The sequence below is a fragment of the Nerophis ophidion genome, linkage group LG04 (assembly GCF_033978795.1).
Source record: "Nerophis ophidion isolate RoL-2023_Sa linkage group LG04, RoL_Noph_v1.0, whole genome shotgun sequence".
Lineage (NCBI taxonomy): Eukaryota > Metazoa > Chordata > Actinopteri > Syngnathiformes > Syngnathidae > Nerophis > Nerophis ophidion.
In genome coordinates this window covers 64,436,266-64,451,526 of record NC_084614.1, presented here as the reverse complement: position 1 = coordinate 64,451,526, position 15,261 = coordinate 64,436,266, and the positions used below count along the sequence as shown (strand labels likewise).

Below are 15,261 nucleotides of genomic sequence, written 5' to 3'. Positions count from 1 at the left end.
TCGATCATGATTGTATGGCAGATTTCATTATTTGGTGGCAAACAAAACATCTTGTTGAAAGCCCTGTGCCCCCTTGAGCCCCTCACACACACATACTACTCGACCATACCCCTCAGGCACAGCAGACATAGCAACAGCAAATATACAAAAAGCACATTTGACTTTTTCTCCAGACATCTACTATACTCTTAACATGTTACACTGTACCATCGCAATGTTTGACTTCCCCTTTATGCCTTTAGAAGTCCAGATGTACTTTATTCATTGATTCCATTAAATTAAAGGCCTACTGAAACCCACTACTACCGACCACGCAGTCTGATAGTTTATATATCAATGATGAAATATTAACATTGCAACACATGCCAATACGGCCTTTTTTAGTTTACTAAATTGCAATTTTAAATTTCCCGCGAGTTTCTTGTTGAAAACGTCGCGTGACGTCACAGACTGTCAGGAAATATTAGCAGCTGCACCACTCGCGGCTAAAAGTCGTCTGCTTTAACCGCATAATTACACAGTATTTTGGACATCTGTGTTGCTGAATCTTTTGCAATTTGTTCATTTAATAATGGAGACTATAAAGAACAATGCTGTTGGTGGAAAGCACTGTATTGCAGCTGTCTTTAGCACCGAGACAAGGCCAATGTTTCTTTGTTTGTTGTGAACCTTTAACACAGAGCGGTCAAGCGAACATGTTTTCTCTATGTCAACCAGCTTGTTTTTGGATGGGGAAATTGTGATATATGTATCTTACCGGAGAAATCATTGGATTATTCGTCGTCCTGCAGCAGCTGTTTAAAAGACAGCTGTGAGCTTGGCTCCTCGGCTTCTCTCTGAGACACTTCGTGTTCACCGCAGCCATCCGACCTTGAAGTATGACTTTATAATCTTTAAAATCTCACTAAAACACTATAAAACAATAAGCAGATAAGGGGTCTTCCAGAATGACCCTACCTAGTAAATGTGTCTAATTACATCTGAAATGCTCACACTGCCGCCGCCCGGAGCCGTCGCTTTTTTTTTTTTTCCTAGTCCTTCACTATAAATATCTTAATTCACAAATCTTTCATCCTCGCTCAAATTAATGGGGAAATTGTCGCTTTCTCGGTCCGAATTGCTCTTACTGCTGGTGGCTCCCATTAAAAACAATGTGAATATGTGTGGAGCCCTGCAACTCGTGAAGTCACTCGCACATACTTCCGGTAAAGGGAGGGCTTTTCTATCAAAAGTTGTGAACTTTATCGTCGATGTTCTCTACTAAATCCTTTCAGCAAAAATAGGGCAATATTGCGAAATGATCAAGTATGACACATAGAATGGACCTGCTATTCCCGTTTGAATAAGAAAATCTCATTTCAGTAGGCCTTTAATTACATTTGGACAGCCACAGAAAGTTTTGGCGTCTGCATTTTTAAAATACATTTTTAAACAATTTATAAAGGGACTATCTGTGTAGCGCTTTGTTCCCCATCCGTAGATGGCATCAAATTCTGCTTATCACATCTCATATGCACATTCCACAGCTGACTTGGTCACTCGTCTGTTGATTAGTATTGTGAGAAATCTGATGACGTGTATATGATTTTTAACACCAGTGAGCACTTCTGCTCTGTTTAAAAAAACAACAAAAAAACATAAAGTGTCTATTGCTGCAAGAAAATAATCAAAGTCAACCTTAATGTGGGTCAAATGCAGAGAATAATTTCGCCACACCACATTGGTACTTTAACTCAAACATGTTAACATAATGTTGCGCATTTCTTATGTGACACACACCAAAAAGCTCAGTTGTACATCATGACCAATTGTGCAAATTACAAGATGGCGCCGTTTTATTCATGCTGTTGCAGATGAACAAGATGTGTCCAAAAGTCTGATTGTAGCCATGATCTTTTACTACATTACATTAGATAAACAACACAGCGCGGCGGCTAATACTCTGTTTTGTTGTTCTTTACAGGAGGCGGTGGAAATAGGAAAGGCAAGAGTAAAAAATGGAAGCAAATGCTGCAGTTTCCCCACATTAGTTTGTGTGAAGAGCTGCGACAATCCACAGGTAAGCCAGCAACATTTTACAGTACCATAATCAAATAATAATAATAATAATTGCCATACTTTGACAGACGAATCGCAAAATAAGTTATTATAAAATACATTTTTTATGCGCTCTTGCTGAGTAAATGTCATTTTTTCACAGCAGCATACGCAGTATGTGTTGTACATACAAATATTTTTATTAATAAACTAGATGCATGCACTATATGGGAAAATATAGTATGACAGTTTTAACAAAGTAAATATAATACAGTACATACAGTAAATATCATAATAATTTACAATGATATGATTTACACACTTTAAAAACTTACAAAAATAACGTTTGTAATGAAAGACACATAGTGCATCTGGTAATAAAATATGACAGCACATAAAAGGTAAAAATATTTTTAAAAAGTCTTAATTCTATTAAATACGAAATAAATACATTTTACATATTCTCTAGTCTGCGATAAAGTGGCGACTTGTCCAGGGTGTACGCCGCTTTCCGCCCGATTGTAGCTGAGACAGGCACGAGCGCCCCCCGCGACCCCAAAGGGAATAAGCAGTAGAAAAAGGATGGATGGATATTCTCTAGGTTATATTATTAGATTATCAATATTTAACATTTAATTTATTAATTTTCCCAACATGTCCTGGGTCTTCCCCGTGGCCTCCTACCGGTTGGACGTGCCCTAAACACCTCCCTCGGGAGGCGTTCGGGTGGCATCCTGACCAGATGCCCGAACCACCTCATCTGGCTCCTCTCGATGTGGAGGAGCAGCGGATTTACTTTGAGTTCCTCCCGGATGACAGAGCTTCTCACCCTATCTCTAAGGGAGAGCCCCGCCACACGGCGGAGGAAACTCATTTCGGCCGCTTGTACCCGTGATCTTATCCTTTCGGTCATGACCCAAAGCTCATGACCATAGGTGAGGATGGGAACGTAGATCGACCGGTAAATTGAGAGCTTTGCCTTCCGGCTCAGCTCCTTCTTCACCACAACGGACCGATACAGCGTCCGCATTACTGAAGACGCCGCACCGATCCGCCTGTCGATCTCACGATCCACTCTTCCCCCACTCGTGAACAAGACTCCGAGGCACTTAAACTCCTCCACTTGGGGCAGGGTCTCCTCCCCAACCCGGAGATGGCGCTCCACCCTTTTCCGGGCGAGAACCATGGACTCGGACTTGGAGGTGCTGGTTCTCATTGCGGTCGCTTCACACTTGGCTGCGAACCGATCCATTGAGAGCTGAAGATCTCGGCCAGATAAAGCCATCAGGACCACATCATCTGCAAAAAGCAGAGACCTAATCCCGCGGCCACCAAACCGGAACTTGGTACTCCCTCGAATGTATCCAAAAAGGCTGGGTACTCTGAACTGCTGTTTGGTGCGTAAGCACAAACAACAGTCAGGACCCGTCCCCCCACTTGAAGGCGGAGGGAAGCTACCCTCTCGTCTACCGGGTTGAACTCCAACACGCAGGCTTTGAGCTGGGGGGAAACAAGAATTGCTACCCCAGCTCGTCGCCTCTCACTGCCGGCAACGCCAGAGTGGAAGAGAGTCCAGTCCCTCTCGAGAGAAGTGGTTCCAGAGCCTTTGCTGTGCGTCGAGGTGAGTCCGACTATATCCAGCCGGAACTTCTCTAACTCGCGCACTAGCTCAGGCTCCTCCCCCCCCAGTGAGGTGACGTTTTACGTCCCAAGAGCTAGCTTATGTAGCCGAGGATCGGACTGCCAAGTGCCTTGCCTTTGGCTGCCACCCAGCTCACGCTGCACCCGACCTCTATGGCCCCTGCTATGGGTGGTGAGCCCATTGGAGTTACCCATGTTGCCTCTTAGGGCTGAGCCCGGCCGGGTCACATGGGGACAGGCCCGGCCCCCAGGTGCTCGCCATTGTGCCCCACCTCCGGGCCTGGCTCCTGGCACGTCAAATGCACATCAAAGTGCTACTAATTGAAAAAAAGAAATAAAACAATTGCATGTTATAGAAAAGCTGTTTTGTACTCTTTCTCTTAATGAACTGACTCAATGTAAACACTTTCCATACTGCCCTATTATCTTCTCTGGGGTAATATTTTAATGTAATTAGTGTCTCACAGTAAATCCATCCATCCCGTAGTCTCTTACTGCCCTGCACTTCGTGTCATTTCCAGTTTTATCCGTGGAAGTCACCGGCTCTACTGTGTCTTTAATGGCCCTCGTCCAAACAAAGCGGCCTGTGTGTGTACTGTGTGCGTGTGAGCGTGTACATTAATACCACGGCGACAGTCCAAGTAATGGATTAATAGTATAGCAGCATGCATAGGTCAGCGTCCCACACCATTTACACCATTATTTCTGACTAACACATTGTACTTTGATGCATCTCTTGTACAGGATCTTATTCGGTTGTGTGGACTAAATATAGTAGCCAATGTGTAGGAAGAAGAAATTGTAGATGCTCAACAATGAGATACATTGTAGTCCATAAGCAAGACCGGTTCTTAGCATAAACACTCTCGGGTTGTTTAGGGCAACTTTGAGGACCACATGATGCCCGATTGTAGCTGAGATAGGCGCCAGCGCCCCCCGCGACCCCAAAAAGGGAATAAGCGGTAGAAAATGGATGGATGGATGATGCTTTTGTAAAAATGTGAAGATTTTTTTCTTGAATTTAAACTGAGTTAAAAAATTCAATGTCATAAAAGTGAAAATAAAATCAAACTTGCTGTCAAAGTTCAATAATAAGGTTGTATGAATCAAATTTAGGCCCTGCGATGAGGTGGCGACTTGTCCAGGGTGTACCCCGCCTTCCGCCCGATTGTAGCTGAGATAGGCGCCAGCGCCCCCCGCGACCCCGAAAGGGAATAAGCGGTAGAAAATGGATGGATGGATGGATGGAATCAAATTTAGGAATGTGTCACAGCCTATACAACAAACAAACATGGTTCATTGCTTTCTGGTAGCGGAAATCCCAGCATGGACCGCTAAACAGACGTCATAACGTCTTCAAAGTTCACATTTGTACATTTACACACAGCTCCAACATTTGGGAACCGGGATGAGGTGATAGAAGAATTGTAAAATATCTATTTGTGGCAGCATCTGACAAAGTTATTTTTAAGTTTAACTTTTTTATCTCCAAGAACATAATTGTGGTGTGTTCAAGGACACTACATCAAAGTTGAGAGAGGGACGTCACTAGTTTTAAAAGAAAGGTGAAGACTAACACCACAGTAGATGCATTAATATTAATCATCATCATAATAGTATGATAATTATGTATTATTATGATTATTATCATCCATTAAGTGTAAGTTACTTTACGCTATGAACTTGTCATGTTTATAATATTATTTTAGCAAATAATAACAGTTTGTATAATTATTAAAATATATATTCTGACTACTTTACATTACATTTGTTGGCACTATTCTGAACTTTATAAGAAAAACAAAACACCATCAAATAATTTTGGGGGATTTATTAATATTTTAGGCAGCATTCAGCCCCCCAAAATAAGCCTAATAACGCTTGATGAAAAACATTATTAATGAAACAAAGACCTGAACGTGTAGAAGTAAAGGTCTTGTAGGGTTTCTGATCATTGAGTGCGCCATCTACTGTGCTTCCGGCTTATCGAGTTGGGAATACTGGCAAGTGTGTAGAACGCCCGATACGATGATTGATCGATGAGAGTGTATACATGAAAGAGACAATGTCCCATAATCTAAATATGTTAATACCATGATTAAAAAGCGAAAACCTGATTATAGATATTTTTATTTCGGTGTTTTAAGAACTTAGTTTCAACAAAATTCAGTCAATATTTTTGTTTTAGTGCATGTAAAAACACAGTGTGTGTGGATGCGAGGCAGTGATGTTAGAGTAGGTTAAGGGTGGGGTGGAAGCCTTTAAGGAGTCTGTTAATATTATTAAATAAATATAATTACAAAATCTTGTTTAGGGCCAGACAAAGCCTGTCCTTAATCGTGTAGTTACTTATCTTTGTATTGGATCTCATTAGGTTGTGCAGGTTATTAGGTAACTGGTGAGCTCATGATTCATATAAATTGACTCCACAAAGTCAAACTAAGGACTGGGACAAAAGAACAAAAATGTTAGCAACGCTAGCATAGCTTATGTGAGCTAGTGTGCTAACATTGCAATTTTTAACAGCAAAATCCTGCTAGGTTAGACTATTCACTGGAGAAAAACTAAATGATCAAATGTTTGTAGCTCACGGACTGATAGTTTAAGACTTTGTTCTAAGATGTGAGTTTAAAAAAAAACAACTATCCTCCATGGGGCATAAAGTATACAGTAGACCGGATGGAGACATCTACAAGGGGCAGGTCAGAGGCGGTATCATGTCCAGGGGGAATGAGGTTTTCTCTTCATAACGTCATGGAATGCCGGAACTTTAAAAGCCATCGTTTGAGTGCCTCTTCTCTCAAACGTGCAGCAAGCAAGTCAGGGAGATGATCAATTTTTTTAACGTTTTTTTGTTGGGACACATCATTAAAAAGTAATTTTTGCACAATATGGGATCTTTAAAACATTTCGTCACATTGGTGCAAATGTACATTGTGACAAGACGCTTTGTCACCTCTGTTATGAAAGAACTATAACGTTCAAAACCTGGCAGTTAGTCAGCTTCCTCCCACTGCACCTAACCACAGATTTCCTCCGCTTACGGGCCCGAGGCGCGTGCTCGGGACTTTATTCATGAGTTAATGAATCAACTATTTTCTGATTCGAGGCTGCGTTGTTGACTTCTTATTGACCTCATTAATGAAGGCTTAGCTGATGGCCGTGCTCAAGATGCAGAAGTGTGGTGGAAGGGCATCATCGCTGCCATTTACTGAAGTGAAAACGTTAGTCTTCTGTCTGCGGCCTCAAGTGGGCTTTGAGCAGGTTCTCTCTTGGTCGTTGTCAATGCAAAACGCCTTTCTATTTGAATTAGTCAAATGGCTCCTTTCACGCTAAAAAACAAACCGAGACAGGAAGGAAGTTGTTATCGTCGAAGCCACACCTGATGTGAAACGCTGATGCAGAAGGGGAGTCGAACAATGAAAGGATGCAAAGCGAGAGGATTTGACATGTATCACTAAGTGCTTTAAGCACTTTGTGTATGGTTGTTATTACGACATGGAGGGGTGTCTTGAGAAAGACATTCAGGAAACAGTCAACTTCCTTGTTTGTTAGCTTCTTTCCTTTTGTCACATCACCTCTGTTTCAAGTATACTGTATTAAATCACACATCGGTTGTAGATTTAACTCTCGAGGTGTGAATAATTGAATATCACGAATTGTATCCCGTGGTATAACAATGCCACAGCCCACCTCTTTCTGTTTGGTGATGCACAGCAGGTTCTTTACACGTTGTGTACATCACACCTCTTATTGAGCCATTGATCCACAACATGATGGAACCTTCCAAGAGACAGGGTACTAAGTTCATCATGAGGGGGCCATTGTGAAAAAGACCAGCAGGTCCGGAGGGGGATAATGGCTTTGGAATTCAAACAAAGACCATGCAAATTAACTGTCACGTTATCTGACTGTATTGTATCGATTGTATCTGACTTTTAGTCCGGAACGGCTGCACACAAAAAACTGGTCAAAACAGGCAACTCAATTGTGTTGCCTGTGCTATTATTTTTCTGACAAATACACAACATGATGGTTATGAACACATTTGACACCATCCATCCATCCATCCACCCATTTTCTACTGCTGGTCCCTTCTGGGGCTACAGGGGGTCGCTGGAGCCTATCTCAGCTGCGGGCGGTAGGCGGGGTACACCCTGGACAAGTTGCAGCCTCATCACAGGACACATTCAACACCATAAGTTGAATTGACTCCTCACACACACCTATTGTAACTTTTCAATGTTTGGCCAAATCATCACAAAATTTAGTACACACCTTGAGGGCAGTGACAAGTGCATGCCTGTTAAATTTGAGCATGATGGGTTGAACAACAGGGTCGCCACAAGCAATACATATTTTCAGGGATAATTCATCGCCCATAAGTCATTGACCATTTGTATAATGCAGGTATGTCAAAGTCAAGGCCCACGGGCCGGATCTGGCCCGCGCACAAGTTATCAAAGGCCCCCGGGATGATATTTTAAAACAAGTTAGTAAGCAGGCCACAGCCGCCTACTGCTGGAATTTTCAAAATGGGGTACCAGGGACCCCATCAAGCCATACAAATGGGGTCCCACAGTAAATTTTTAAGGTGCCACTTTTTTGTAACCGTTTTCAAAACAAATGATAAATGTATGCATTATACTGTCATATCTCACATTATATTCTATATTGTGTTTTGGACAAAGGTTGTAATAAATGTTACTTATTCATGAAAAAAATTATACAAAAAAAAATGTATGCATATGTAAATGTATTCAGTTATAAACATTTATTCACTTTCTTCTTTCCTTCTTGGATCTAAACTTTACCGCCGCCGGTATTTTTTTCTTTTTTTTTATTGTAATATTTTCAGAATGTGTTTGTTCTATTTTTGGCCAAAGTAAGACAAAGAAAACCATCTGAATTTGTCTTTATTTTTTTTAGTTTTAATGCCATGATTTTAATAGTCCGGCCTGTGCGTGCACAGATTTTCCTCCATGCGGCCCCTGAGCTAAAATGAGTTTGACACCCCTGGTCTAATGCTATGATGATAAAAAACGTAAAGATATCTGTATTGCATTCTAAAGCATTCCGAGCACAACCCATTTGGGGCACCAAAATTTAATTTATACACGACTGCACAAAATGCATTTTGCAATCCTATAATTAGATATGAATGTTGTCTGTCTATCTGTGTTGGCTCTGCGATGAGGTGGCCACTTGTCCAGGGTGTACATCGCCTTCCGCCCGATTGTAGCTGAGATAGGCACCAGAGCCCCCCTGCCACTCCAAAAGGAATAAGCGTTAGAAAATGGATGGATGGATAATTAGATGACATTTTATCCATATGTTATGTGGTACGATTTGGATCATTAGTTTTTCCACTTTTCCTTTACCAACAATTTACGATACAAGTCCAAAAAATCAGATTCCAGCCACTGGAGGCATTGTGGTCTTTAGATCCATCCATCCATTTTCTACCGCTTATTCCCTTGTGGGGTCGCGGGGGGCGCTGGCGCCTATCTCAGCTACAATCGGGCGGAAGGCGGGGTACACCCTGGACAAGTCGCCACCTCATCGCAGGGCCAACACAGATGGACAAACAACATTCACACTCACATTCACACACTAGGGCCAATTTAGTGTTGCCAATCAACCTATCCCCAGGTGCATGTCTTTGGAAGTGGGAGGAAGCCGGAGTACCCGGAGGGAACCCACGCATTCACGGGGAGAACATGCAAACTCCACACAGAAAGATCCTGAGCCTGGATTTGAACCCAGGACTGCAGGACCTTTGTATTGTGAGGCAGACGCACTAACCCCTCTGCCACCGTGAAGCCCGGTCTTTAGATCATGAGCAGCAATTCTTTTGACACATTGTTTGGCTTTCCTGTTCTTGAACATTACCACTGGTTTGCCCATTGTTGAAAATATTTACACCCATTACTCACTGTACGAGGCTTTGACTGATTGTTTTTGCTTTATGTCCTCCCCCAGAGAAAGACTACAGCAGCCTATGCGAGCGCCAACCCATTGGGCGCCTACTCTTCCGGGTGTTTTGCGAGACTCGACCTGAGCTGAGGCGCTGCGTCAAGTTTCTGGACGCTGTGGTAAAGTTGGGGAAAAGTTCCAAACTCACTCTTTGTTAGCAGTTGGCCTTTAGGAAGCAAAGATTCAAGTGTAAGTCTACTGCAGAAGTGGATCAGGTGATAGGAAGCCATAGTTTAACCACAAGATGCGGGATTTTACCATGAATTGATTAACGTGGACCCCGACTTAAACAAGTTGAAAAACGTATTCGGGTGTTACCATTTAGTGGTCAATTGTACGGAATATATACTTTACTGTGCAATATACTACAGAGTCGCTTGGCAAGCCTCCGCCCGCAACCGTTGGAGCATGAGCTCATTAAAGGAGCGCGGCGAGTGTCATGTTCCGCAATTCAGTAAAACAACAATGCGACAGTGATGGATGGACATAAAGACGACAGAAAGGATATCTCTGCTAAAAATCCAAAGTTTGTGTAAATATCCTTATTAATAAGATACTTATTACATAAGTAAAGAAGAGGAGCAGACAGCAGCTCACAAATTCTCATACTTAGTGTAACAACCAGAAAGAAATGAGCTCAACAAGCTTGGAAAATGTCTCAACTATAAGCTATGTGATGGAGCCCAGAATTGTTTCCTCACGAGGCAACCTTACAATGGATTTAATCCATAAACTTCTATAAAACTGAGTTAATGGCGAGTTGTTGTAATGTTGTGAAGTCCCATAGTGTTACCATCTTTCCCAGAAGATGTCCCATACTTTGAAATGCAAATGTTGATATTCCTCTGACCCGCAGCATTAGACACATGTAAAAAATGTGTTTGTGAAATCCCCTGATGTATTTGGATGGTAAATAAACTACAACATTTATGCGGTTCGCCTGGTCCGATGTTTCCTCAAAAATAAAGTTAAAAAAAACAAATTAAAGCCTTGTCCAACTGTTTACTGACATATACTATTTTATGTTTAAATAACTTTTACTGCAAATTAATATCAGCTCTAAATATCGGTTACCGGCCTCCTTGACTACTTATAATCGGTATCAGTCCTAAAAAAACAAATCGGTCAATTTCTCAGATTAATTCTGTCCACGTTGAGATTTTTATGCATCAGAAAATCGAAAATTTTTCCCAGCTCTATTAACCATTATGTTTGATGTGCTTCAAAAAAACAAAACCTTACTTTTTTGTTTTGTTTATATACTCCCACCAGTGGCCATGCTGTTTTCCTTTGCTTAATACTGTAGCGGTATCTGTGCGGGTGACCGTTTTTAAGATTTTTTGTGCGTAAGTAATCCATCCCGACACTAGAAAATTTACAGCATACAATTCGTTAGCTACACCTGCACTTTAAAAATTAGCTTGACCGTGCGTTGTAGTTTACAGTGACTGTATCACACTGTATGGAATATCGTGGACTTCTGATGCAGCCAAATAAAGCAACAAAATGATCAGTAACACTCCTGTAAAATGATGCAACCCAGTTCGACACCACTTTAAACACAGATAATAATAAACATAGAACTTAGAACTATGTTGAATTGAATCTCATTAGAATTTGCAGGTGTACCCAATGTTGTGACCAACATCGTTGTACAGTTTGTAATGTGTTCCCTAAAGGTAAAAAAGAAATCAAATGAAAACTACCACAATAAATCGTGCAAATCCAATTAGTCCGTTGCAGACACTCATAAATATTAACACAAAACACATTTTATAGAGAATAATTATGGTTTTACTTCCAGAAAATGATGTGAGATACATCTAAATGATGAACCAAATGGCTTATTGAACATGTAAAATCGATTTTACCTTTCCATCAATCCATTTTCTACCGGGTGTCCCTTTTGGGGTCATGAGCTGCATTCGGGCGGAAGGCAGAGTACAACCTGGACAAGTCGCCATCTCATCGCAGGGCCAACACAGATAGACAGACAACATTCACACTCACGTTCACACACTAAGGCCAATTTAGTGTTGCCAATCAACCTATCCCCAGGTGCATGTCTTTGGAAGTGCAGTCATGGGGAGAATATGCAAACTCCACACTGAATGGTCCCGAGCCCAGGATCGAACCCAGGACCTTCATAATGTGAGGCACATGCACTAACCCCTGTCAAACCGTGCTGCTTTATTGTAGTGAATTTGTTACATGTAGTGTTTGGCTGCACGATAACCGAGACCGGGGTAGACACCGAATTACACAAAAAGTGGCTCATACTGAAAACAAAGTGTAGTAGTCATTTAACATATGCTGAAAAATAGGAACAGAATTGTAAAATTGACCAAAGTCAATATATTGATTTATATCTATGAAAGTGATATACATGATGCGATGAGTGCCGGCAGCGTCCATCCGACATAAGGCTCCAGTCTGACTGGCCGGTTTTACAGCTCTTAGCTCGCATTAAAAACTCTTCGACCCCGTGACCGCTTCCTGTGTCTCTCAGGGAGCTCCTCTGAGAAAACGAGAGCAAGAGAGCAAGATGGAGAATTGAACCTTCTCCGTCGTCACTTAGCGTTTGTTTTGAGGCACTAGCTGCGAGAGAAAGCACTTTGGACATTTACAAACAGACTTGGCTTTTACGGCCGCTGCGAGGGAAATGGAGGGCACGGCTCACGAGCGGATGCAATTGGTTCATTAATCAAGCAAGAGCCTGGCCTGTTTTCTACGTTGAATGGCATATTTTTGCATACTGCTACCTGCTGGCTAAAATGTTAAGCCAGTAGAGCTGTCGAGATTACACAACTTTTTTTTATACCCACTTTCTTTTTCCATTGTCTATCCCTCTGGAAAACGGCTTGAATTAAAAGATTTTAGCTCTGTCGAGTGTGACCTCTTAAAACAGAAATATTCAACTAAATTATTTTAGGGGCCGCATTTCTAGAAAGCTAAGGACCCGTGGGCCGGACTTCTTCCTTCACTGTTAGTCTTATTTTGTATATTCTTGAGAACCAACATCCTATGCTTTAGACATTTGATTTTGATGTATTTATAATTGTCAGAGTTACAGGAGCACTCTGCAAAAAAAATAATCTCTGTGACAGCACTGAGTGAAGTGTTTTTAGGAATAAGCTGCAAAAAGGTGAGCCTCTCACAAGTTTTTGGAACTGAACTCACGGGCCACCAGTTAAATAGCCTAAATCAGGGGTCTGCAACCTGCGGCTCTGTAACGCCAAATTTCTTCCCCCCGACAAAAACCTTCCCCCCGGAAGAAATTTGGTGTGACAGCCCCTCCAATGCCCGAAGGACCCCAATGAGGGGGTCCAAGTTATGTGACTCTTAAGGGTTGCAGCTGCAAAATTAGCAAAGCAAAAATAGCTTGAAAGGTTAGCATGCTGGAATGCTAATATTTTTTCCTCACCGTTAAGGGTTACAGCTGCAAAATTAGCGAAAAAAAAATAGCTTGAAAGGTTAGCATGCTGAAATGCTAATATTTTTTCCTCAACGTTATTTTACACCTATGACAATCAGCCAATTATAATGCTTTTAAAACAGGCAGCTGTGTGGGCTGCTTTAAAGTCCTTCCACCCTCATTGGGGTCCTTCAAGTAGTTTCTTCCGGGGGAAGGTTTTTGTAGGGGGGAAGAACTTTGGCGTGACAGCTCCTTTAGTGCCTCCTTAGTGGCTCCCTGGAGCTTTTCAAAAATATATGAAAATAGAAAAAGATGGGGAAAAAATATATTTTTGTTTTAATAGGGTTTCTCGGGGTCAGCAACCCGCGGCTCTGGAGCCACATGCGGCTCTTAAGCGCCGCCCTAGTGGCTCTCTGGAGCTTTTTAAAAAATTTATGAAAAATGGAAAAAGATGAGGGGAAAAAATATAAAAATATATATTTTTTGCTTTAATATGGTTTCTGTAGGAGGACAAACATGACACAAACCTCCCTAATTGTTACAAAGCACACTATTTACTTTAAACATGCTTCACTGATTCGATTATTTGGCGAGTGTCGTTTTGTCTTACTAATTTTGGCGGTCCTTGAACTCACTGTAGTTTGTTTACATTTATAACTTTCTCCGACTTTCTAGCAGTGTTTCATGCCACTTCTTTTTCTGTATCATTTTGTCCACCAAACTTTTAACGTTGTGCATGAATGCACAAAGGTGAGTTTTGTTGATGTTATTGTCTTGTGTTGAGTGCTAATCAGACATATTTGGTCACAGCAAAGTAATCGATTCTGACATGCTATTTAGGCTATCTATATGTACATATTGGGAAGGCGTGGCGCAGTGAGAGAGTGGCCGTGCGCAGCCCGAGGGTCCCTGGTTCAAATCCCACCTAGTACCAACTACGTCACGTCCGTTGTGTCCTGAGCAAGACACTTCACCCTTGCTCCTGATGGGTGCTGGTTGGCGCCTTGCATGGCAGCTCCCTCCATCAGTGTGTGAATGTGTGTGTGAATGGGTAAATGTGGAAGTAGTGTCAAAGCGCTTTGAGTACCTTGAAGGTAGAAAAGTGCTATACAAGTACAACCCATTTATTTATATTGCATCATTATGCCTCAATTGTAGCTATATTTGAGGTCATTTAGTTTTCTTTAAGTCCTCTTAATTCAATTTATATCTCATGACACACTATCTGTATGTAATATGGCTTTTAATTTTTTGCGGCTCCAGACAGATTTGTTTTAGTATTTTTGGACCAATATGGCTCTTTCAAAATTTTAGGTTGCCGACCCCTGCCCTAAATGATGAAAAAGAGAGGACTTAAAATGGCACCTAGAGAAATAGCACTAGTATGAGTAAACAAGTTAAACGAATGACTACTGACTGCATCTGAAGTAAACTCGCTACAGCAACACCTAAGTTATATAAATCACATTACGAAAAATAAACGTAACTGGCTAAAAAGAAAGGGCTTATGCAAATCACAGGATTGGTCCCAGTGTTGTGTGCTTAAAGGTGAAATGTCGATGCAAGGATTTGTCAATGTGTATATACAGTAATAGGGGTGTAACGGTACGTGTATTTGTATCGAACCGTTTCGGTACGGGGGTTTCGGTTCGGCACGCGGGCGTACCGAACAAGTTCGGAAGCAGAAGTCTTCACAAGCTGCTCTGCTTTCTGCCTCTGTCTCTGCCTCATTGTCCCGCCCACAAAACCATCTGATTGGTTACATACAAAGCCAATCAGCAGTCCGTATTCAGAGCGATGTAACAGCCAATCAGCAGTGCGTATTCAGACTTCAGAACGATGTAGTCAATGCTTTAGCGTCGAGCAGATATTCGTCTAGCAGGGGAGGAGCGGACTCTACCCAAATTATAATAAACACTTCCCAGTCACAACTATTACAGACATCACTATGAGCCCGTTGACCTTCTAGAAACTTAAACTGCAGCTCTGCTCGCTCACAGTATAGGCTTGAGATGAAGGCTAATTAGCTTTTAGCGTAACGTTAGCTCATTTTTCTGTGTGTGTGTGTGCGTGCGTGTGCGTGTTTTAGGGGCAGCAAAGCCCTGTCTGTCTGTTATTTCATTGAACTCCATTGTGTTTAGGGATGAATAGTCTCTCCAATTGCAATTGTACTATTTTTCAGCTATAGTTGC

The 15,261-nt window shown here is 41.8% G+C and overlaps 1 protein-coding gene across 5 annotated transcripts in view; it reads left to right on the top strand.

Moving 5' to 3' along the window:
- The window catches only part of grk6 (G protein-coupled receptor kinase 6), a 69,198-nt gene that overhangs the window by 22,807 nt on the left and 31,130 nt on the right, over nucleotides 1-15,261 (top strand). For all 5 annotated transcript variants that reach the window (XM_061898798.1, XM_061898797.1, XM_061898799.1 and 2 more), the window contains exons 2-3: nucleotides 1,964-2,059; nucleotides 9,661-9,773. In XM_061898798.1, coding sequence (XP_061754782.1) covers nucleotides 1,964-2,059; nucleotides 9,661-9,773 — 209 coding nt within the window. The remainder of the gene's footprint in view (nucleotides 1-1,963; nucleotides 2,060-9,660; nucleotides 9,774-15,261) is intronic.